Raw genomic sequence first — 24,931 nt, forward strand, 5'->3', positions numbered from 1 at the left:
TGTAAGAAATTCCAAGCGCATGTCTGCTGTTGCTGCAGATGCTGTAAGAGTTGTCTTTTCCTAGTATTGTCCTTAGGGAAATGGTCCCAGGTGCCAGACGGCTAAAATGCGAGGGTGCTGGCGTTCCTTCTAATGTTGTCTTAAATACTCACTTTTTTTTTTGTTCAAATGTCTGGCTTCGCCTTTTCCGTTGCGTTCCAATATGTCAATCTCTGGTAGCATTTCGTCTTTACTTCTTCACTGTGTTCAGGTGGCAGACTCTTACACTTTTCGCATGCTATTGCTCTCAAACCAAGAAAGAAACAAACAACTGGTGCATAAAGTCAAGATTTTGTATTTCAAAAAAAGGTGCTGAATTCCAAAATATGCGTATCAACAAAATGGACAAATGGTCACACATCCGACGTCAACTAAAAAAAACTGTCCTTTCTCTATATAAAGCTCTTTAAATTAAATTAAAAAAACAACAAACACGAATACATCTTTTATACACCACTCCCCCCTCCCTTTTCTCTACATGAGAACCCGTTGACCACATTCCTAATACCGGTAGTAAAAGAAAAAGTCGTGAACTAAAAAACCTTTCCGTTTTCTTTCTCTCTAAATCTCTCTTTCTAAATAAAAAAAAAACACACACGGGCACAGCTTTTATCCACCACCCACCTCCTTTTTTTTCTGCACATGAAAACCCGTTGACCACTATATCCCAACATTCCTAATAGTCAGAGTCTCATTAAAAATACTACTGTAATACTGAAACATACAGGGGGAGAGGGAGGGCTTTTCCCCTAGCTCTTCAACTCACAAACATCGTGACAGTTACATTCTGTGGTGACACTCCACATGGTCAGCATTCTGTGGTGACACTTCACATTCGCTAGTTCCAATTTTTAGCTTTCAGAACAAATTCTATTCATTATTCTAAGAATTGTTGACCTTTTTTCTGTCTGCGCTCCTGGCATCCCTAAATTGTAACATAGGTCACGTAGCAATGTTTTTATTAAGATAGGTAACAACTGCATGTCTACGTTGATCTGCCTTTCAAAATGGACTACGTCCAGTTCTAAAATCTTTTAACTAAAATTTATCCCGACATCTTTAACTAAGATTTACCAGATATCTTTCTCTTGAGGTTTACCTGGTACTAAAACAGTAATCATAAAATATATAATAAGGTTGCGTAAGCGGTTTCTGTGCGGTGTATTTTTAAACCCTAGAATTACCCCTTAGAAGTCACTTTTGTTTTTTCAAAAGTAGTATACATGTTTGTGCATATTCAGTTATTAAAAAAAAGGAACCCGTTTGAAAGTAGCTGTTTAGAGCACTGCAAACAGGAGAGTGACATCACGCGTATTTATCTTCTAGCCAGCCTTTTGCTGCTGAGCTGTTAGCTCTTTATTCATTTATATAAAATGAACGTGACAGGCACCAAGAATACAATGGCACTTCTCCCGTAGGACCTACATGGTAATAAACAAAACGAGAACACATTTTATGAAAGAAAAGTATGTTAACAGCATTTATAACATGTACATAACGTAAAGTATCTTTCTTACATATATGTATACCGGCACGACCAAACTCTAGCACTCCAGTCTTGAATCGTTGCGTATTTGTTTCGTGTAGTTTCTGAAGTCATAACATATAACATGCTGATTCTTTTTATTGATATATAGGCCTATATTTTAGAAAGTTGTTTATCTAGTAGTATGCCCTAGCTTCTCTGGATCAAGCATTATCAGCAGTTGAAAAGCAACTTTGTTGAAAAACTTTCTATTACTTGTCGATTCGATGCATAGCAGTTTTTTTTTATTTCAATTTCACACCGTCTGCTTCTTGACGAAAATCGCCATCACGTCAGCCATTTTGTATTCTGAATCAAAAGAGGTAAAGCAAATATGAATGAAAGTAGAGTCTGCAGGTTTTAAAAATAATTGTAAAACATATTCAAATGTAAGTCAGTAAATTAGCCAGTAAGGTTTAGAAGTAATAAATCATAGAAATATTTATATTGACATAGGTTTTTATTTTAAATACATAATTGGATCATTTTAAAACTTTTTTTGTTAGTGTTGATTTTGTGTTTGTAAATGATATTTAAGATTACTATTTCAAAAAAGAATCAACTTAACACAACTAAAAAGACCATATTTAGGACATGGCTTCCGATGTATTGATTTGTTTACAAGTAGTAGGGCATTGCGATTAAATTAGACGGGAACAAACCATGCGCCTTAAGGCTAATTAACTGTTTGCTATTCGTTTCACCTAAAACTACATGGTTTCAATACAAACGGCAAAGTTCAGACATTCTTGGACATTCCTGCTGTCGTCCTGCGCTCTTTAGAATGTCTGGAACGAATATTTCATTATAGATCATTATAAATAATACAAACTAATCAGCACAAAATTAAACTGGAGGAAATCTTAGGGTTTAAAAACACGTTATTCCATACATCTAGATAGTCACGTGGCTTCGGCTTCAACTAAGAAGAATCATTCAATCATATATAAATCATATATAAAAGACACTTTGTCCAAGAAAGCATTCCCTGAAATAAAGAACAAATTGCTAATGTTACATGTAATTGTAATTTTAATAGCTTTCTTCATAACCTAAAATAAAACACAGATATTTGTGATATATTTCATGTCAACACATTGTCTCTGGCATGCCACTCTCCACATTCGAACACTATGTCGGGATAGCTTGGAATGTGTAGCTTCTTTTTCCTGATGCTTTGGTAAGAATTTGTCCCAGTTTCGATAATATGACTCATTTTCTTCATCTCTTACGGAAAGAGAATTTTTTAGATTGCTGGCTCTTTCCCCCATGTTTGACCAGTCAGTCAATCCTTTCCTTTCCCTCTATTTGAATGTTTGTCGGGATCTATTGGAGAAAAAGTGTTCTTCATATTATTGTTGAGGTTTAAGAGGTGAGTTGTTGATAGGAGGAAAAGGAATTGTTTTTTTTTTTTATAAGTTTTGAAGGACAGTTTTTGGCATCCGTCCGGAAGATGATCAGGCTGTAAGTGGATGGTTTATCAGTGTCGTAGCTGCTAGTTATAATGCTCCACTTTCTGTATTGGCTGTCCGAGAGATCGCCAGTGGCTACGAATTTTTCTAGTCTTTCTATATCGCACCATTTAAATGAGTGTGTCATCCTTGTGGTAAATTTATGAGATGATCCCTCTGTGTACACTTTGACCCTCGTCTGTGTACACTGTGACCCATTAGTTGTTGGGGTAAAAAATGTGTAAAATGTTTTTTTTTTTCTTAAGCTGTCTTTGATTCGTTAAAAATGTTATTAATTTTGCTGATAGTTCAAATACAGACTTTTCTGTGATGTTTTAAATCTCATCAAAATATGTACATTTTATAAAACTTTCTAAACATTCAAATAAGTTTCAATCATTGACCAGATTTAAAATCCTAAAATATAAGAACATGAAACAAGAAATGGATATTATTTGAGTCATGCATGATTTAACTTTACTGAGCGTCTTACGTTCACGTTAAAAATCAGGCTGGATTAGCTCTTGGTTGCATAACTGAACATACCTGAAACTGTATATATACTATTGATAAAGTTTTATATATATATATATATATATATATATATATATATATATATATATATATATATATATATATATATAATTATGACATTCATTAATTAGGATTGTAAAACTTTGATTACAACATAACTCCTTAAGTTTTCAGTCTAGACACCATTGTTCTGTTTTCTCTCATTATACAGGTTATAACACTATTGCTTATTTGGAGTTATGTCTTGTCAGAAATGAAAAAAAAAAAAAGAAAACACTATTCATTTTATTATTATTTTTTTGATATAATGTAACATGTTCTCTATAAGACGGGGAATTCTGTATTGTATATCATGTTTAGTTTTTAAATATCATCTGTGAAGAATATTACAGAAATATAAAATGCATTATGTATTGATCTGTTGCTCATCTTAATAACAAATAAAGAATATTTGCCTTTTGAATAATAAGAACTTGAGTCCTTTTTGTTCTTCGTTGTTATTTATTTTATAAAGTCTTATTGACAAATGCAAAGATATTATAAAATATATATTAAAATAGAGCATGGCTTTGCGAGAATTAAAAAAACTGTCTGGAAAAGTCTATAAACGTTTAACTCAATTTTAAATACATTATATGTATACTTGTACTCATAAATTCAGAGGTGTTTTAATGAATGTGAAAAAAAAACAACTTATTTATCCTTTTCGCAAGTCACTAGATCTAGGCTATACGGAAGTTTACTAGATTGAGATACTTACTGACACAAGAATAAGTTGAGATGCAAAGGCTGGGAAAGACCAGCTCTCGGTCGCTCTTCTTAGCGTGAAGCTGCGATTGTCGGAGTCTCAAGATACGAGGCAAGGAGAGTGATCAGCATGAAAGAACGCAGAGCCAACGAAAGACTAAGAGTAGAAGCAGGCTTATCTGCAATAGACGAAACTTGCCCATGTCATGTGTGTGGCCAGTTTTTTTTTAAATCGAGAATTGGAGTTTATAGCCATCTTCGAGTTGACAGGAAATGAGAACTATGCTCGTCTGCTACCACGAAGGAGGAGCTAAATGTCACTAGAATATGGTTGAGGTATTTATTGTCACTAGAAAGGGATAATTAATAATAAAAAAAATAAACTCATCCCTTAATCTCTGGCACCACCAAGCTAACCGGGAGTGGGGTGGGCCAATATAAAAAAAAAGTGGGAGACACTGACATATGTAGAGATCGTGTAAGCTGGTAATGGGTTATATTGCCATGTTTAGCAAGACGGCTTTTAGCGGGCCTGTTTTATTCACGCAAAAGACTTCAACAAAACAATGTTACGTCACTTGGGAAGAAGTTTTAATAATAATAATAATCTTTATTGTCCGTATGGAAATTTGTCTTACAATTTGTGCATTACACCAAACAAAAAACATTATAACTATAAGAAACCAAAGTGTACATTCACACCAGACTCACTCATAATTTACATGTGACAAAGTTTATACCAGATTGTTCTTATTTAATGATTTGATTGCCAGGGGAACAAAAGAGTGTTTGTGTCTGTTTGTCTTTGCTATCGGTGTCTTGTATCTCTTTTGTGATGGTAAAATCACAAAATCCTGACACAAAAAGGGTGATTCTATATTTCGAGGATCTTGTTAGCCTTTTTATAGATGTTTGTCTCAAACAACTGCCCTAATGGGGTTTGTTTGTTTTTTTTGCCAATGATTTTACCAGAAGCATTTAGGATTCTATAAAGTTTATTTTTAATGCTCAGATTGCCATACCAGGCAGTGATATTGAAACTTAAAATATTGCAGATATGAGCATGATAAAACATAGCCAAGGCCATTTCGCTAACATTAAACGAGGACAGTTTTCTTAGTAATAATAATCAGTATTTACAGCAATAATGTTTACTTCATTAATTCCAAAGTAAATTCCGGTTTCAAAATGTTTCTGTTACGTCCTTTCCGCCCCCCCCCCCCTTTTTTTTTCAAATGTTGTTAGCACATCTGCCCCGCCCCCCCCCCCCCTTAAAAGGGGCCTGGCACACAGTTTTAGAAACGCTGGATTACGATTATATAGTATCTAGTTGATTATAAATAATGCAAGAATAACTTCATTTATTTATTGAGTTATTTACTAAACCAGCCTCGAGATTTTTCAACACCATCCGTCTACACTTAGAATCTAGATCTATTAGTCACTGCGCACACAAAAAAAAATATGAATACTAACTTACTTGCAGCATAGTGTCCTGGTGAAGAAAGCAAACATTAAATGTCGAAGCCTGAGAGATTCCAGTTGTAGATTTACGTAGACCGGAGGTAATCTTGCTCCTAGTATCTACATTGTTTTCTGTTCACAAGAACCGTTAATTCGAAAACAAAAATGGCAGCGTGAGAGATTCGTGACTATAATTTAGGTTTTAACCTAAAGCTCGTCACGCCCTTGACGGCAAGGTACAAGAAAGATGCTTGCACAAAAGAGAGTCTAGAGCTTTGAGAGGGCGAGTGATCAATTCTTTTACGGTATTATTATAGTTGACACAACAAACTATTTATTGTAGAAATGAATGCTTCTGTTAATGTGGGAGATGCTATTCTTGTATGGATTTTTCTTTTTCAACAAACCTTACTGGCCATTCCATAAGACTACGTCTATCTCCTACCCTAGTTTTAAATTAATTATTCTCTGTACCTGTGTAATTGTACTTCTTAATGACCTACCTGTGGGCTGACTGCTGAGTGTGACCAGTCGGTTCCAAGGTGAATACAAGAACACTGGGAAGTTTGGGATGGCCAGCGACCAGGTGTCTAAACAGGCGTCGTAAGTTGAGTCTAGGGCCATATAGTACGTGCTATCTCCACCGCAGCCACTATATTGACCACATATGACCATACGTCTGTTATTTCCGCTCCAGAGAAATCTGTTGAGTGAGAAATACGGAGCAATAGAGCATTAACAAGAACTTAGAAATTGGTGAACATTTTTCAGAAAGAATTTTTAACAGCTTATTTCAGAGACCAGTAGTGCATATTGTGTATCACATTTTTAACAAAATCTTGAATTTCAATTCGGGAAGCGGAGATTCTGTATTGAACATTCTTATAACCTAGTTATATTCTATCTTAATCAGTAATCACATAACAGAGCATTATGGCGTCGCTCTGTGAAAACTAAATTGCAGACGACAAGAGAACAGCGCTGGCAGAAGAAAAGCGTAAGAGGAAAAAATCAAGGCGATAGACACAAGCTCCATCTGGAATAACCTGCTCAGTCTGCAGCCGAAAATTCCGGGCTCACGTAGGTCTCACTTGCCACATGAGAATTCAAAAATCCGCAGTGCAGAGCACTAAGAATCTCTACCCACCTCACCCCTCCCACCCCAGGATGACGAAAGTGCCATCATCAAACCACGATGGACGATATAGTTCGTCCATCGTGGTTCGATGATGACCACTTTGTCATCCAGGGGGCTGAGGGCTTTGCACTGGGGTTTTATGCCTCCTCGTGTGGCTGGTGAGACCTATGTGAGCCCGCAATGTTCGGCCGCACACTGGGCAGGTTATTCCAGCTGGAGCTAGTGTCATTTGTTTTGCTTTTCTTTTCTGGCGTTTTTCTTCTGCCTGCGTTGTTCGTTTTTCCTCAGCAACCTGTGCGCCAGTTTTCACAGCGTGACGCCATGATGCTCTGTCTCCCAGGTGCCAGGGTCTATGCTGAACGCCTTCAGAGAAGCTTTGAGGGTGTCCCTGAAGCGCTTTCTTTGCTCACCTTGCGAGCGCTTTCCTTTGCTTAGTTGGCCATACAAGAGTCGTTTTGGGATGCGGTGGTCTTCCATTCTGTAGACGTGACCTGCCCATCGCAGCTGGGACTGCATCAGGATTGTGTGGATGCTTTGCAGACACGCTCTTCGAAGGACTTCTGTATCTGGTATTTTGTCTTGCCATTTGACATTTAGTATTTTTCTCAGACATGTCATGTGGAAGCGGTTTAGTCTCTTTGCATGTTTACTGTACACTGTCCATGTTTCTGAGGCATAGAGCAATGTAGGGAGGATGACGGCTCTGTAGACCCATAGCTTGGTGTTTGTGGTGATACCACGTCTGTTCCAGACATTTGTAGACAGTCTGCCATAGGATGCACTGGCCTTGGCGATACGCAGGTCGATTTCACTATCGATTTTTCCATTTCTGGAGAGTGTGCTGCCAAGATATGTGAATTTGTCCACTGCGTTTATATCCTGTCCATTTATAGTAATGCTTGGATCCGAGTAGGCTTTCCCAGGAGCAGGTAGATATAAGACTTCAGTCTTGTTCGTATTGATGGTAAGGCCAAAGTCTGAGCATGCTCTTGAGAAGTCACTGACGATGCTCTGCAGATCGTTTTCAGAGCAGGCATTTAGGGCACAGTCATCAGCAAATAGCAAGTCTCTGATTACTGCTGCATTTGTTTTTGATTTTGCTTTAAGCCGCCTCGGGTTGAATAGGCCACCATCAAATCTGTATGATATATTTATCCCGTTGTTTTCTCTATTTGTGAATGCATCTGTCAGCATAGCGGAGAACATGATACTGAACAGTGTAGGTGCTAGGACACAGCCTTGTTTTACCCCGTTTGATACTTCGAAGGGCTCTGATGGTTCTCCACTTTCTTGGACACGAGCCTTCATGCCATGTGACAGGTGGGGAAATGTGACGTGTGTTTGGCGCGTTTTAATGTCTAGGGGATGATTATTTTTAAAGCTATCACACCCCAACCTATCAGCATATGAATCGGGAGCAGACACGCAACGAGACAAAGCAATGAAAGATAGATACAAAAGTTAAAAATGAAGAATATTTATTTACATAAATATACATATAAGAATAAAAGGGGGAGGGTTTGCATCTATCTCTAGTATATTCTATGTTTAATCATCACTCTTGCACCTAATAAGAGAGTATGTCACTTTGTCCTCTGACTTAGCTGGTTTTCCTGTTGATGTCGCAGCTGGCTGTGTCCTGGCTTGAGGTTCTGCAGCTGGAGGTGGCGCTCTAGCGGATAGAGGGACGCCGGTGATATAGTTCTTGTGGAGTCTCAATCCCAAGTTCTAATATCTGTAGTGGGCACAGTAGGGCGGGTGGCCGGCTACCGTGGGCACAAGGTTACTGCGGGCAGAGCTGATCTGCCGTGGGCAGCGTAGTTGACAGGATATGTCCAGTGAGTTGCAGAGGGTTGGCGTAGCTATGACGTCTCACACAGATCTGAATCTATAGGGACGTCGCACCTAATAGCTTGACAGGTGGGCTGTCGAATAGGCGGGCAATGCCGATAGCGCCAAGTAGTAGAGTTGAGTAGATCTCAGTAGGCAAGTGCAGCGCTGAATAGCACTAAGCACATAGGCAGTAGTTGAGTGGCGTCGAGTAGACACTGAACAGCAAATAGCAAATAAATAGGCAATAGGCAGACACCTGAGGGAGGCTGCGGATAAATAAAGACAAGTTAGGACATGTCTCTCATACATCTTATAGATGCCCTCGACTGAGGTGCATTTATCAGATTGGTGAAATTGCTTTAGAGCACAATGAGGAGATGATGACAAATGGGATTTGGGAAAATAGATGGCAGATAGTAGCAATATAGAAATGTACATAAAAGGGGAAATAATAATATAAAAATGTACATAGAAGGGGAAATAATAATCTCAAATAAACAACACAGGTGGATAGAGAAAGAAAATGGGGGGGGGGGGTTGAAATGGGCGGTGGTCAGCGACCCAGATGATTGTTTACATATGACCGTGGGTCGAGAACAATGGAGCGCGCTTGAATGGTGTGTCCGTTCAAGCGGCGCAACTCTCATTAGGGTAAAATGAGTAAAGGGGAGATAATTCAATACAGGGGAGATAACTCATATCTCCTTTCTAAGCGCAGTATTAGTGCGATAGTAAAATCATCAAGGCGATCAACCGAGATAAAGGAAATAAAATAAGGTGTACAAATATATACATGGTTGCATCAATGATCAATTGAGCAACGTAGCATTAATAGATTAATGCAATACTAAAATATATACATAGCACATGTTTATGTTTTCTACTTACGCCAGTGAGAAATACACAATGCACTAATTAAATATAAATGAACTAAGCAAAATACACATGATGATATCCCATGGAAATAGCACAAAAGTAATTAAGATGGAACTTGTGATTAAGTTCGGCTTACCACCAGGTATTCCTTTAGGAGGGAGAATAAATGATATAGTCCAGACTCGATCGACAGCGATAGAGGAGTGAAAGGGTCTGGCTTGATTTGAATCTACTTATATACCGGCCTGGAGAATGTGGGCGGACGCAGGAAATGTCCTAGGCTAAGAATAATCTTACACGTGGGTGAATTAGACTTAAGATGGGAGCGTCGAGAGGCACTTTGACTCGAGTAATCTCCTAGATCAAAGAGAGAAGTAGGAGAAGGGGGGGGGGAGGAGTGGCTTGCATTCCACACAAGGTGGTGTCCACTGCGGCTGTCAGACATCCTGTCGATAAGATCAAAGTCTGTGCGTATCTTTGCCCCGGTCAAGGGAAGATAAGTCGGAAGACGCGGCCTAGCTATCTCCAATGTGGTCAACTAAGTCTAGCCTGGAGAGGAAAAGGTGGCGCGGGTGAAGAATTTGGGGGTAGGATGGGGAAATAATTAAAATAAAATAAATAAATAATGAAAAATAATAATTAATGCTGTGATAATTTAGAGTGACTCTGACAGCGAGTTTTTGACTTGTCACATGCCATCATGAAATAGTCTCACCATGTGTGACAAGTCAAAAACTCGCTGTCAGAGTCACTCTAAATTATCACAGCATTAATTATTATTTTTCCTTATTTATTTATTTTATTTTAATTATTTCCCCATCCTACCCCCAAATTCTCCACCCGCCCCACCTTTTCCTCTATACCAGGCTAGACTTAGTCCACCACCTTGGAGAAAACTAGGCCAGTCCTTTCATTTATCTGCCCTTGATCGGGGAAAGATAATCACACTATCTCCTTTGTCTTATCCGCCGGATGTCTGACTGACGGTCGCGGTTGACACCACCTTGGTTTGAATGCAAGCTAATCCTTCTCCCCCCCCCCCCTTCTCTCACATCTCTCTTTGATCTTAGAGATTACCCTGGTCAACACACCGCGTGATATTCCAAGGTGCGGCTCTTGTCGGACTTCACCCACGTGTAAGCTAATTCTTAGCCTAGGACACTTCCTGCTTCCGCTCGCATTTTCCAGGCCTATATAAAGTAGATCCAAATAAAATCAGACTCTTTCATTCTCATTCGAGCTGAGCTATCGAGTCTGGACTATATCATTTATTCTCCCTCCTAGAGGAATACCTGGTGGTAAGCCGAACTTAATCACAAGTTCCATCTTAATTACTTTTGTGCTATTTCCATTGGATTTTATCATGTGTATTTTGCTTAGTTCATTTATATTTAATTAGTGCATTGTGTATTTCTCACTGGCGTAAGTAGAAAACATAAACATGTCCTATGTATTTATTCATGTATTGCATTAATCTATTAATGCTACGTTGCTCAATTGATCGTTGATGCAACCATGTATATATTTGTACATCTTAGTCTATTTCCTTTACCTCGGTTGGCCGCCTTGATAATTTTACTATCGCACTAATACTGCGCTTAGAAAGGAGATATGAGTTATCTCCCCTGTAATGAATTATCTCCCCTTTACTCATTTTACTCTAATGAGAGTTGCGCCGCTTGAAGGGACATTCAAGCACGCTCCATTGTTCTCGACCCACGGTCATATGTAAACAATCATCTGGGTCGCTGACCACCGCCCAATTCAACCCCCCCCCTTTCTTTCTCTATCCACCTGTGTTGGTTATTTGAGATTATTATTTCCCCTTCTATGTACATTTTTATATTATTATTTCCCCTTTTATGTACATTTCTATATTGCTACTATCTGCCATCTATTTTCCCAAATCCCATTTGTCATCATCTCCTCATTGTGCTCTAAAGCAATTTCACCAATCTGACGAATGCACCTCAGTCGAGGGCATCGATAAGATGCATGAGAGACATGTCCTAACTTGTCTTTATTTATCCGCAGCCTCCCTCAGGTGTCTGCCTATTTATCGGATCACTTACCTGCCTATTTGCCTACTGGCCTATCTATGTGCTTAGTGCTAATCAGCGCCGCACTTGCCTAGTTGCTATCAAGAATCACCTATTGCCTATTTAGGTGCTTAGTGCTATTCAGCACTGTATTTGCTATCAAGAATCACCTATCGCCTATTTGCCTACTGGCCTATCTATGTGCTTAGTGCTATTCAGCACTGCACTTTCCCATTGAGCATCATCTACCGCCTACGGAGATCTACTCAACTCTACTACTTGGCGCTATCGGCATTGCCCGCCTATTCGACAGCCCACCTGTCAAGCTATTAGGCGCGACGTCCCTATAGAGTCAGATCTGTGCGAGACGTCATAGCTACGCCAACCCTCTGCAACTCACTGGACATATCCTGTCAACCACGCTGCCCACGGCAGATCAGCTCTGCCCGCAGTAACCTTGTGCCCACGGTATCCGGCCACCCGCCATACTGTGCCCACTACAGATACTAGAACTTGGGACTGAGACTCCACAAGAACTATATCGCCGGCGTCCCTCTATCCGCTAGAGCGCCACCTCCAGCTGCAGAACCTCAAGCCAGGACACAGCCAGCTGCGACATCAACAGGACAACCAGCTAAGTCAGAGGACAAAGTGACATGCTCTCTTATTAAGTGCTAGAGTGATGATCAAAATACCTTACTAATTAGAGATAGATGCAAACCCTCCCTCTTTTTATTCTTATATGTATATTTATGTAAATAAATATTCTTCATTTTAACTTTTGTATCTATCTTTCATTGCTTTGTCTCGTTGCGTGTCTGCTCCCGATTCATATGCTGATAGGTTGGTGTGTGATAGCTTTAAAAATAATCATCCCCTAGACATAAAACGTGCCAAACACACGTAACATTTCCCCACCTGTCACACCATGGTTATGAATTTTTGTGGACAGCCATACTTTGACATGATCTTCCAGAGTCCTTCTCTGCTAACAGTGTTGAATGCCTTTGTTAAGTCGACATATATTGAGAACAGGTCAGCATTTTGTTCTTGGCATTTTTCCTGGAGCTGCCTTGCTGCAAAGATCATGTCAATGGTTCCACGCTCTTTTCTGAAGCCGCACTGGCTTTCTGGTAGTAGACCATATTCTATGTGTTGCATAAGCCGATTTAGAAGGATGCGTGCAAGGATTTTCCCAGCAATAGAGAGAAGAGATATTCCTCTGTGGTTGTCGCAGATCTGGCGGTTTCCTTTTCGCTTGTATAAATGAACAATTTTGGCATCTTTAAAGTCTTGTGGTATTGACTCTTTTTCCCACATAATTAAGAAGAGCTTATGAAGTCTTTCAATCAGGGCTAATCCACCTTTTTGTAGACCTCTGCGGGAATGGAGTCAGCTCCTGGGGCTTTTCCGCTTGCGAGCTGTTGAATGGCAAGATCGGTTTCCTTTAGCGTAGGTGGGTCATCCATTTTTTCATTTATTGGTACTTGCTGTAGCCTGTCTATGGCCGCTTCATTTATGATGGAAGGTGTATTGAGAACCTTTTCGAAGTGCTCTGCCCAGCGTTTAAGGATTTCTTCCTTATCTGTCAATAGGATTGTCCCATCAGCATTTAATAGAGGGGATGAGCCTGACTTTGTGGGTCCATAGATTTCATTTATGGCATGGTAGAAGTTCTTCATATCGTGCTTGTCAGCAAATTCCTGTATTTTTTCCACTTTCTTGCTAAGCCAGGTATCTTGCATTTGGCGTAGCTGTTTTTGCACATTTTTGCGGATGTTAGTGAATGCATCTTTAGTGGACTGGGAGTTTGGGTTGTTCAGACACAATTTGTGGAGCTTGTGCTTTTCGTCTAATAGTTTTCTGATCTCAATACTGTTTTCATCAAACCAGTCCTGATGCTTTCTCTCCATAGGACCGAGTATGTTTAATGCTGTGCTATAGATAGCTTCTTTGAAGCATTCCCAGCTTTTATCTACATTTGATTCAGTTAGAACGGTGGACTTGAGGCAGTTCTCTATTGCATCTGCAAGCGACTTTTCATTTTTGTCATCTGCTAAGCTGGCCGTGTTTAGCCTTTTTAGGGGTTTTGATTTTTGCGGACGTCTCTTTGGTTGGATACGAATGTTTAGTTTTGTGATGATGAGGCGGTGGTCTGTTCCACACTCTGCACCACAGCAAGATTTGGTGACACGAATGTCCTGACGGTCAGATTGTCTGGTGATGACGTAATCTATGAGGTGCCAGTGTCTTGAGCGGGGATGCATCCAGGAAGTTCGCTTTCTCATTGGAAGACTGAATATTGTGTTCGATATGAGCAGATTGTGTTCAGCACAGGCCTGGAGTAGTAATAATCCGTCGCTGTTGCATTGACCTATCCCAAATTTGCCTAAGACACCTTTCCAGATGTGATGGTCAGAGCCGACTCTTGCGTTGAAGTCACCGAGAATGAGTAGCTTTTCTGTTTTTGGAATATTAAGCAAGGTGGAGTTTAGTTCTTCGTAAAACTTTGCTATGACATCATCTGGGTTGGTCATGGTGGGTGCGTAACAGCTAACAATGGAAACATGTTTCTTTCCGTTTTGTAAAGGCAGCTTTAGGGTCATGAGCCTATCACTAATTCCTTTGGGAGGCCCGACTAGTTTAGATACTATTGATGTTTTTATGGCAAAGCCGACTCCAGATTCACGTCGTACTTCAGTGCTTCTACCGCTCCAGAAGAAAGTATATCCAGCTCCTCTTTCGCAGAGTTCACCTTCATCTGCAAGCCGAGTCTCACTTAGTGCTGCTATGTCTATGTTGTATCTGTGGAGCTCCCTGGCTACTAGTGCAGTTCGTCTTTGTGGTCTATCAGATGTGTCGTTGTCAAGTAGTGTGCGCACATTCCATGCGCCTATGGTAAGAGGAACTATCCTCGTCTTTTTCTTTGAATTTCGACCGCTTGAGTAGGGTTCCCGCCAACTGCGGTAGGCTGGCTAGGGTAGTTTTGAGCAGGCAATTTTTGGGGCACCTTTTCTAGCCCTGTCCTCATGCTATGGAGGTGAGCAGTGCACTCCTAAATAGGGCTGCTCAGCCACTCAGGGGGCTGCCGGACTCCACTGCTGCTCTGTGTCAGTGGTGAACGGCCATATGGCCTGAGCCGCCTGTGTGCAGGGTTGCAGCTACGGCTTCCAGTGTGCCCACACCTACCGCTTCACTGCTTGCCTGTCGCCACAGGACTTTGGTTTGTTGTGTTTGGGGGGGGGATGACAAGTGACTTGCGCTGGAATTTGGATTAAAGTGAGGAGGATTTGCGCAACACGTCGACCTCACTCTCTCGCCCTAAAACCCGTCCTTTTCCGGAAGCAAGATTTGGTCAAGACGTCCGGGGACAAGTTTGGGTGCAGTGGATGACCAGAGACTTTCTATGTGTCTTGTCCTGCTCTTGAGTACTCCACAGCACTGTGCTGGTACTTGCCATTTTGTCCGATTAGTCTAGTTTTGTGACGTTACGCACAGGCCGCCAAGTCCAGACTTCACATGCTAGGTTTGACAAAACCTCAGTGTACTGAGTGCCATGGACACGTCAGATACCCTCTACCTGGTTTAGCCGGCCAGTCAAAGCTGTTTCCGGGGTGTGGCCGCTGCGCATGCTACAGCTTCTGGGAGCCACAGGTGAGAGTTGGGTACCGAGTGGGGACAAAGAGTGAGCCAAGCTACCCTCAAAAAGAGGGTACGACTGCCTGTCCACTAGAGGTGCTACCCCTCCTAGATACCCCATACACCCCTAGATACCCCATACACCCATGGACGATATATATATATATACATGATCTAGATTCTAGATGAATTAGCTTATATGATGTAGAATATAGGTGATCTAATTGAATCACATGATCTAGATGATCAATATCAGTGTTTTAAAAATTTTTCCTTAACAGAACACTTCACACATTCTGAGTATTTAGCGGAACACTTTGTTTTTTAGAGAGATTAATTCAAGTAGTGGCCTACTAGTTAATTGTTCCAATAGTTCGTAGAATACCTATTCAAGCCTCGCGGAACACTTATATGACTCATTATGAATTACATGATACAGAATCTAGTTGATCTATACGAATTACATGGTCTAGAATCTAGATGATCTATAATAATCTATAAGAATTACATGGTCTAGAATCTAGATGATCTATAATAATCTATATGAATTACATGGTCTAGAATCTAGATGATCTATAATAATCTATAAGAATTACATGGTCTAGAATCTAGATGATCTATAATAATCTATATGAATTACATGGTCTAGAATCTAGATGATCTATAATAATCTATATGAATTACATGGTCTAGAATCTAGATGATCTATAATAATCTATATGAATTACATGGTCTAGAATCTAGATGATCTATAATAATCTATATGAATTACATGGTCTAGAATCTAGATGATCTATATGAATTACGTGATGTATGTGTGCTACGTGATGTATGTGTGCTACGTGATGTATGTGTGCTACGTGATGTATGTGTGCTACGTGATCTATGTAAGCTACGTGATGTATGTGTGCTACGTGATGTATGTGTGATACGTGATGTATGTGTGCTACGTGATGTATGTGAACTACGTGATGTATGTGTGCTACGTGATGTATGTGTGCTACGTGATGTATGTGTGCTACGTGATGTATGTGTGATACGTGATCTATGTGTGATACGTGATCTATGTAAGCTACGTGATGTATGCGTGCTACGTGATCTATGTGAGCTACGTGATCTATGTGAGCTACGTGATCTATGTAAGCTACGTGATGTACATGTGCTACCTGATCTAGGCTGATGTGTTGAACCTACTCACTTACCCCTGAAAATTAAAGTCCACCACGTTGCTATCATTCCTCAGTAAAGTCCACGAGGATTCTAAAATTAACGTTTGCTGGTACCAAGTGTCCCTGGTGCTGGAAGATCCGTTGAAGATCATGTACACAACCTCAGAACCGTTGGAAAATAAAGAGACTTTCACCTAAGTAAAAGAAAATAAAAAACTTTTTCAAATTTTTGTATTACTGCTTGAATTTGTTTCTTTAAGTTTCTTCTGAAATAAAGATTCCATTTTTTTATCGACGACTTAAATTTCTGAATTTTGTGAACCCAATTTATGCCTAATCTTATCTTATTAATTACAGGCATACCTTCAAAAACAGGAGATAATTATGTTATGTCATTAAAATGGCATAATCAGAAAGAAAATCTATTACCAGGACACGAGCCATTTTGTTGTGGATTCTAGATTTACTTGACGCTAATTTTTGTGAGTTACTTCTCTTGCAACGGATGGAACATCCGAGCAAAGCGCATACACCACTTTTTTTTTAAAACTATATTTAACAGAAGTCATCATTCTTAATGAACATTTGAAATAAACGAGTTTCCCGCCAATTTTAACATGGAGATGTAAGGTTCATAATTAGGGTACTGTAAAGGCGTAAGACACTGCCGTTAATCACTTCTATGATTGTAAATCAATAACAAGCAAAATACAGGGAAAGCTTATTTAAGAGCAAGAACTACACATTTACAACAATATATCTCAATATTGTAAGGTTTATTTCCCTTTTATTTATCAGACTAAATTAATGTATAACTTAATCACTTGGTTACTCTTTATTTATTTATGTTTTGTTACGGACAATAATTGTGTTAGGTTTCAACTTGATTCAAGAATTGGAAGTGGGAGAAATAACGTGTACAGACAGTATTTGTACTTACTAGACAGACAGACAGACGGAGTGAGTTGAAATAAGCTTTGTAAAAAAAATAGAAATAAATCAATATTCATTCTTTCATTCAATATTCATTCTACAACAATGTAATACATAATGTTCTATTATGATATGCTTTTAAAGAAAATATCGTCTTGTAATAGTTCTTCAAGTGTAAAAGACCACGCCTGCAACCTTGACCTTTACCTTCCTTTATATTTCATAAAAAAAAAACAACTAATTTAAACCAGCAAGCTAGTGAAATATTAATTTCTTATAAATTTCTTTTTTTTTCCCCCTTCCTTTTTGTGCTAAAGAAAACAAAATTATAAAAAACTTATTGCAATATAGGAAACAAATAATTCTAGGACTAAGAACTAAGACATAAGACAATCAAAAAATGATGGAGGCGGGGAGTGCGTCATTAGACCTTGACACTGAATCATGAGACATAGTGGAAGAATACAACAAATATAAAAATATGGATTTCGTTTTCTATTATCAAGATAACAGATTCAACATATCTATACAAATGTGAAAAATATTGAGTAATAGAAATCAATTACATATCAATATGTATAACTGTAGCTGGATTCCATATGGCCAAGACAACTGTATTAAGTTTATACTTTTATATCGACTACCATTGTATGTGAATGGGTCTAATAGTTAATGAATATTCCGTAGGGTTAGATATTATAGAACAGTGGTTCTCAACCTTTTATAATCGGCGATCCCTTTTTTTTTACAATCCCCCACTCTGCCACGACCCCCACCCACACAGCAATAGAAGAATAGACAAATACAATCCATATTTTTGATGGTCTTAGACGACCCCTGGCAAATCGTCAATCGACCCCCAAGGGGGTCGTGACCCACAGGTTGAGAACCCCTGTTATAGAATATTTAGAGCACGACTGGATCATCTCAGCCACGTGGTATACTGAATTCCTTCTTACTCTCCGGGATGGAAGACCTTCGTCTTATCATTTCTAATGGCAGCTACAGGTAAAGCTTCAACTCACCTGGTTAATATTTGTCCAGTCATCTAGTACCGAGCCTCTAAAATGTCTACTACACCGCTCCATGTTGTCCATTCTATAGCATCCAATAGGAAAATCACTGGACAGTGGAAGGTCATCGTGGTAACCAATGGTTTCCCATAGAGTGTAGAAAGAAACATCAATTCCACTCTGCGCTCTGAAGACCAATGTCCAGTCTCCATACTGAACTGTTGTGAAAAAAAATCTTTTATGTAAATAAACAAACATAATTCATCAGTCGAAAACTCAGAATTTCAAAATTATAAAAAAAATAGCTCTACACTCACTCGGTTCATCTCTGTACAACATATACCAATCCTCGTTCTTCGTCCATGTAATGCTGGAGTTATAGAACTTTTCTTTGAAAGTTGTACACGTTTGATACTTAATGCTATAGGTGGCGCTACTACATTCATAGGTACACAGCAGTGAACAAAACACTGAGCTCATGGCTACAGGAAAAATAACAAGAAATATATAAAAATACTTTTAAAAAAGAACAAAGCTTATATTAAACGTAATAGTATTATTTAGTTTGGATTAGGGTTAGGTCATGAAATTCAATTTGTAATAGATCTAGACTAAAAATAATAAATCTGTGCGATTAGAAATATTTTTACCAATTGTTTTTGTTTAGCGCAATTTCATGCTTTTACCTTTCCCAATACGCTAAGATCCTATCAGTTCTTGATTATTGTGCAAACTGTGGCCTTTATTTATGCATAGAGCTATTTCTTTCATCTTCATAAATGACTGCTCATACTCTAACTAAACGATTGATTTATTGTTAGTAAAGATCTGTCTATAACCATTATAAACCTGTTTTTAATGACATCATTGAAATAGTGGTTCTAAGTATATTTTTTTATTACTTCGAATAAATCTAGAAATCAGGAGTGACCAACTTAGAGGGAATGCATATTTTTTCCTATGTAACCGATTAAAAAAAAAAGATCCATTTATAAAACTCCCACGACCAAATGAGTTTAATAATACTGAATAAAAAATTTTCTGAATTATGAACTCGCATTAATGTCCCGTGTAGTAAGGAACATCCAATGTTGAGTGTTTGTGTGTGCGAGCGGGGGTGCGAATTGGGTCATGACCCTGGATTTCAAATCAGAAGGCATCACTACAAGCAAGCCGCACTATGCACCCCCCATCCAGTCACGCTCACATTCTTTTCTAATGAAGTGCCGCTAGGGGGCGCATTCTTTAATCCGAGATTTTCCACGATAAACAACGTTTTCAATGACGTTTTCAATTGACCTTCACTGTTGACAACTGAACAAAAGAAAATTTCAACAATTTCTCAATTCGTGACAGTTGATCTTAGTATCGAATCTCCTTCATAACAACTAGATCTAGTTAGTTGCTTAGCCTATATATTTTTAAATTATTTCTAAATAAACAAAAGTGAAAGTCTAATGTCTCCTCTATATTCAATTGTCGTATGCTGCAAACAGAAAAAGGTAGAAAATAAAGTTGATGCTGCAGTGCTTCAAAGGGCACACAACTTATCCTATACCTTGTTATAAAAATACATCACTTATCAACTCTCTCCCTTTAGTTTGCACGCCGGAGACACCAAAAAGCTGGCTATTTATAGTTTTTCCGCCATGTTTGTTTGTTTGTAAAATGTTTTACATGTTTCGGATGTTCCTTCAGAGTTGAAGATAGTTTACTTCTTAGTCCAAACCTCCCGCAGGACGACGGGGGATGGGAGCGGGCAGGGTTTGAACCCTCGACCGTCGATAAATCCGAACGACAGTCCAGCGCGCAAACCGCACGACCAGGCAGTCATCGTGTTCGCCAGGTATGAAAATCTTCACTAACACCTTGTAGTTGTTGTTTTTTAACAAACCGCTCTGTAGATAACAACTGTGTACGTATGGGAATATTGTTTCATGTTAACAAACTTCCTTATCTAAATGAAATACTGTACTCACGTGATGATGTCACGTGACTCAGGGGCGTTGTTCCGGTCATCTTGTATCCACGTGCTAATTTGAAGAATGTGCTTGTGACGCTTGAGGTGAAGGTGAAAGTCAGGCACGTGAACAGAACGCACATAAATACAGAATCTAACTTGCTCATTATTTTTGGGAAGCAGTTTTTCTAATTGTTATTTCAAAGTGAAATCAATGTAGCTACATTTGAAGAAACCCGATTCTGTTTATTATGAAATAAAAGGATTCCTTTTGTGTAGTTCTACAGACGTCCACGGGTTTGAAAGTGTCGACTTGTCTCCATGTCCAGGTTCTCAACAGTCAGGATCATAATTGTTGATTGCATGTCTATGACAACTCAAGTCACTGTGAAGAGTAAATATTGATATAAGTCTAATGCACAATGGAATATATTTAATTCATTACAGTCTGAGCAGAAGGCGTTTTCTTGTCGCTAAGAAGGTAAGAACTTAGCTCGTATTATGTGATAAGTTGAGTTAAATGAATGAACGCATCAAACACAATTAAAATTAAAAAAAAATAATTACAAGAAAAACTTTTATGAAGAGTAATTGTGTCAATTAGATTGAATCAGTCGTGTAATTAAATTTGTAATAGATCTAGACCAGTGGTTCCCAAACTTTTTTGTCCCGTAGACCCCTTGCCATGTTTTCTGGTTTTCGGTAGACCCCTGCTCAACTTGCACATTTTTGCAAATTCATTAACATTTTTTTAAACAAATTTCTAACTGTAATGAGTTGAAGAGCGAAAAGGTAATTTAAAACTACACAACTTAGGATATTATGTTTCATATACGAATTTGTTGTTCTATGAAGTAGTCTTTCCAACATTAAATATTAATTAATTAATTAATATGCCTTAAGTATCAATGTAAAAGGTTTCGCAAAGAGCAGTTGTTCGTGTATTTCTTGATCTTTCACGTTTAGCTCAAATATTGAATCTGCGGAACTGTTTTCATTAACAGGAAAGAGGCGAAGGCGAGTAACTGGAGCCTAAACCAGGTCTCGTGGGTCAACCTTAAGGAAATATAAGGAGACAGTGACTATTAGCGCCATGTATTCCTGGGCCGTCCCCTCTTCCTCTTTCCTTATGGGTTCCAGGTTAGGGCTTGCCTTGTTATGCTTGATGCAGGCTTGCGTAGGGTGTGAACTATCCATCTCCAGCGTCTCTGAAGGATATCTACTTCAACGGGCTGCTGCTTTGTTCTTTGCCACAGTTTCTCATTCGAGATCTTGTCTGGCCAGCGGATTATAAGAATCTTCCTCAGACAGGTATTGATGAATACCTGGATTTTTTTTTTTCATGGTGGTGATGGTGGTTCTCCAGGTCTCTGCTCCATAAAGTAGTATCGGCTTAACAATGGAGTTAAAGAGCCTAATCATGGTGGTGGTGCTTATTTCCCTAGATCCCCAGGTGTTCTTCAGCTGATGGAAGGCTGCTCGAGTTTTACCATGGCACCGCGATATGGAAGCAGATGCCAAGCAGAAGGGCAAGACGTGGGAATAGTTGAAGATATTCGCCAAGAACCGAGATACCTGGAGGAAGCTGGTTGGTGGCCTATGCTCAGAAAGGACCACATGCATAGATGAGATGAGATAAAATGGTGATCATTAGACAGTTTGTAGCACACAGCGCTACACCTTGTCAGACAAAACTGTATTTCAATCTTTTGCAAAGATTTACATAAGAAGCTTTTAATTTTATAACTCATGCCACCGAAGCGACCTTAAACTGTATAGTCGCTTAAAGAAATTCTTTCAATAATAACAGATGTAGGTTTGTGTAAAACTGCTGGTAGAATCAATGTTTGACCTTTGATGTTTTCCGTATTTTGCTATAAGTAAAGAAATCTTGTAAGACTCTCACAAACCATCATCTTCTCTATATGATGTCGAACAGAGATTTTGTGGGTCTATTCTGAACTTTGAGTATTCAAAAGTTTTTCAAATCTTAATTTTTGTCAGGGTGACATTGTCTCAGATACAGATCCATATCGCCATAAAAATGTCCCTTAGGCAAATGTGTGCTTGACAAGGAAGGAATCCCAATTTTAAATAATTAATGCTGTACTGTCTACATTTCTTTTTTTTTTCTTTCTAAATATTAGTTACATGTAGACAAAATTAAGCTATTTAAATAAGTATTGAAATTGAATACAACAATTATTTGTTTGAATAGCAGGATAAATATTGAAAGGATTAACTCAGGTACAAATCATATATTAGTGTAGGAAATACTAACATGAATGGAATGTGAAAATTAAGTAACGACCTGCTTGGATGAAATCTAATGTCGTAGACCCCCGTGGACATCTCATAGACCCCCAATTTATTTTTTCACTTTCGTAGACCCCTTGGAGGTCTTCGTAGACCCCTGGGGATCTATATAGACCACTTTGGGAATCACTGATCTAGAGTAACAATAATTCCAAGCGATTAGAAATATTTTTACTAATTTTTTTTTATTAGTGCAATTTCATGCTTTTAGCTTTCCAAATGCGCTATGTTCCTATCCCTTGTCTGGTCAAGTGTGGATGGGAAGGGGGGGGGGAGTGGTATATTGTAAATGATACCGTGATCGCTTTTTTAAAAAATGTATTTTAAAAAATAACAAAAAATGAATTTTATTTGAAATCGAGGATTCAAGCTACTTCAAGCCAATTCACTAACCACTGTGCCAGTGAAGCGCTTATGAAAATAGAATGTTTTAAAGTTATATATTTTTAGTTTCAAGCCTTTAAGCGACGACCTAATTCTCTACACATAGTGTAAAGGTGACGTATTCAACTTATATCACCACATCTTCTTTCCTTTATTCAAAACCAAAAGAAATAACTAAATACTAAAAGTTAATTAACTAATCTTTTTAAATTGATTATTATTTTTTTTTTTGCGTAATACAATAAATAATTGTGCAACATTTCAACTTCACCCTAGATTGGGTGTGGGAGAAATAACAAGTATAAACATTTTACCAGACAGACAGAGTGAGTTGCTATTAAACTTTGTAATAACACAATGCTAATCGCTACTTTAAATAAAGCATTTTATTAAATTTGTTAATACTTACAGCTTTTCAAATCTGGCAGTATTACCAGACCAGTGACATGCTTTCTTTCTACATTTAGTTCGTTTCAATACTTAAGCCTACAATCTCAATATTAATTATGTGTTTCCCCTGGGTGATTATATTGTTCCTTGATTAAATGGATAATTAATTCTGTAAATCCGGTGAATAAAACCAAAGAAATGACACTTTCTGGAAGTATTTTTAGTTTATTATAAAAGTGGCAGACGAAGGAGTAGACCATTCAGTGGTGTGTCGATGGAAGCCATGAATGTTTTATTACAGGATCGATTCTCTGATCTAAGTAGAGTCTCACGCATTCTTAACAATATTTTGTTACAAAGCTTCTATCAACTCACTCTGTCTGTCTTCCTGGTACAAATTGTTATTTCTCACAAAACCTTTTAGGATCGAGTTGAACCTTTACGCAATTATTTATTGTATCTAATGAAACAGGAAGCAAAAAACAAAAATAACGAATTAGTCAATTACTGGTAATTAATTATTTTGTCTAATACCAACCAACAATTGAAATTGATCCGTCAGTATTCAGAAATAAAGCTAAATATGTGGGGTTTTGTCCCCCCTTAGATACATGTACAGGTCATTTCTTCCGCTCCTGTTCTGGGAGTAATTTGAGACTTTAGACAATTCTAATCTCTAAGAAAACATGAATCTTTTTAAAAAAATTAACCAATTAGTCAATTAATTATTGGTCATTAATTATTTTGTATGATGTTGAAAAAGAAAAAAAAACAACTTTTACACTATTGAGAGATATATTTATAAATTTGGAGTTTTTCTTTTTAGATAAGCTTTGTTTTTCAAAAGAATTTTTGTTTATATTCCTTCTTTTAAATATATTGCCACATTGAACACCTGAACAAGCTAAGATTGCATTAAATTGATCTATACAGACAGAGTTCACATCTTCATTTATATGTTAATACCTGTCATTTATTTGTTGAAATACCTATCAAGAAAATCTTTTTTTTACACCTAGAAACAAGTGAGACACAGTCTAGTGGCAAGATAAACAAGAGAACACTTAATAATAACTTCTAGGCATAAAATAATCAATTTACCTGGAGTCACATTTCTCTTCAAAAATTTAAAAACATGGAAAGTTATCTGAATCTAGTTTAAATGTCAAAGTTTCCGCTCAGTGGTCAACACAGAAGGTCAGAGAATGCCAGGGAAGTCAATAACCTCAATCGCTGCCAACATAGATCTTGGAAAACTTCAAATGCAATGTAATTAAATCACTTTACCTGGTTTCATTACACATTCGCCGGCGAACAAGTGAATTGATGACTTTGAAGATGAAAAGTTTCATTAGAATAAAACATGGCGCAGGTAGTATTGATCTACAGTTCGATAAAAACTCCTAAATTCTATGATAGGCTCGCACGCCAAGGGGAGGTACCTCTGCAAAGAGGGACACTGCAGGATCAAATTATCACCC

The 24,931-nt window shown here is 38.3% G+C and overlaps 1 protein-coding gene across 1 annotated transcript; it reads right to left on the bottom strand.

Annotated features, from left to right (window-relative positions):
• Window positions 1–1,751: 1,751 nt before the first annotated feature.
• On the bottom strand, window positions 1,752–24,931 carry LOC106052111 (uncharacterized). The gene is made up of 7 exons (XM_056026264.1): window positions 24,552–24,931; window positions 20,380–20,745; window positions 18,718–18,882; window positions 18,413–18,618; window positions 16,488–16,648; window positions 6,264–6,463; window positions 1,752–1,873 (listed from the first exon to the last, which is right to left on the bottom strand). The coding sequence occupies exons 2-7, from the start codon at window positions 20,525–20,527 to the stop codon at window positions 1,821–1,823; spliced, it is 933 nt and encodes a 310-aa protein (XP_055882239.1). The 5' UTR covers window positions 20,528–20,745; window positions 24,552–24,931; the 3' UTR covers window positions 1,752–1,820.

The sequence above is a fragment of the Biomphalaria glabrata genome, chromosome 4 (assembly GCF_947242115.1).
Source record: "Biomphalaria glabrata chromosome 4, xgBioGlab47.1, whole genome shotgun sequence".
NCBI lineage: Eukaryota > Metazoa > Mollusca > Gastropoda > Planorbidae > Biomphalaria > Biomphalaria glabrata.

Excerpts from the sequence above, each read along its gene's own strand:
- LOC106052111 (XM_056026264.1), bottom strand. The coding sequence starts at position 20,527 with ATGAGCAAGTTAGATTCTGTATTTATGTGCGTTCTGTTCACGTGCCTG. Across the intron at positions 18,619-18,717 it reads GTTGTACAGAGATGAACCGA|TTCAGTATGGAGACTGGACA; the intron begins GTGAGTGTAGAG and ends TTTTCACAACAG. Across the intron at positions 16,649-18,412 it reads ACTGGACAAATATTAACCAG|GTGAAAGTCTCTTTATTTTC; the intron begins GTGAGTTGAAGC and ends TCTTTTACTTAG.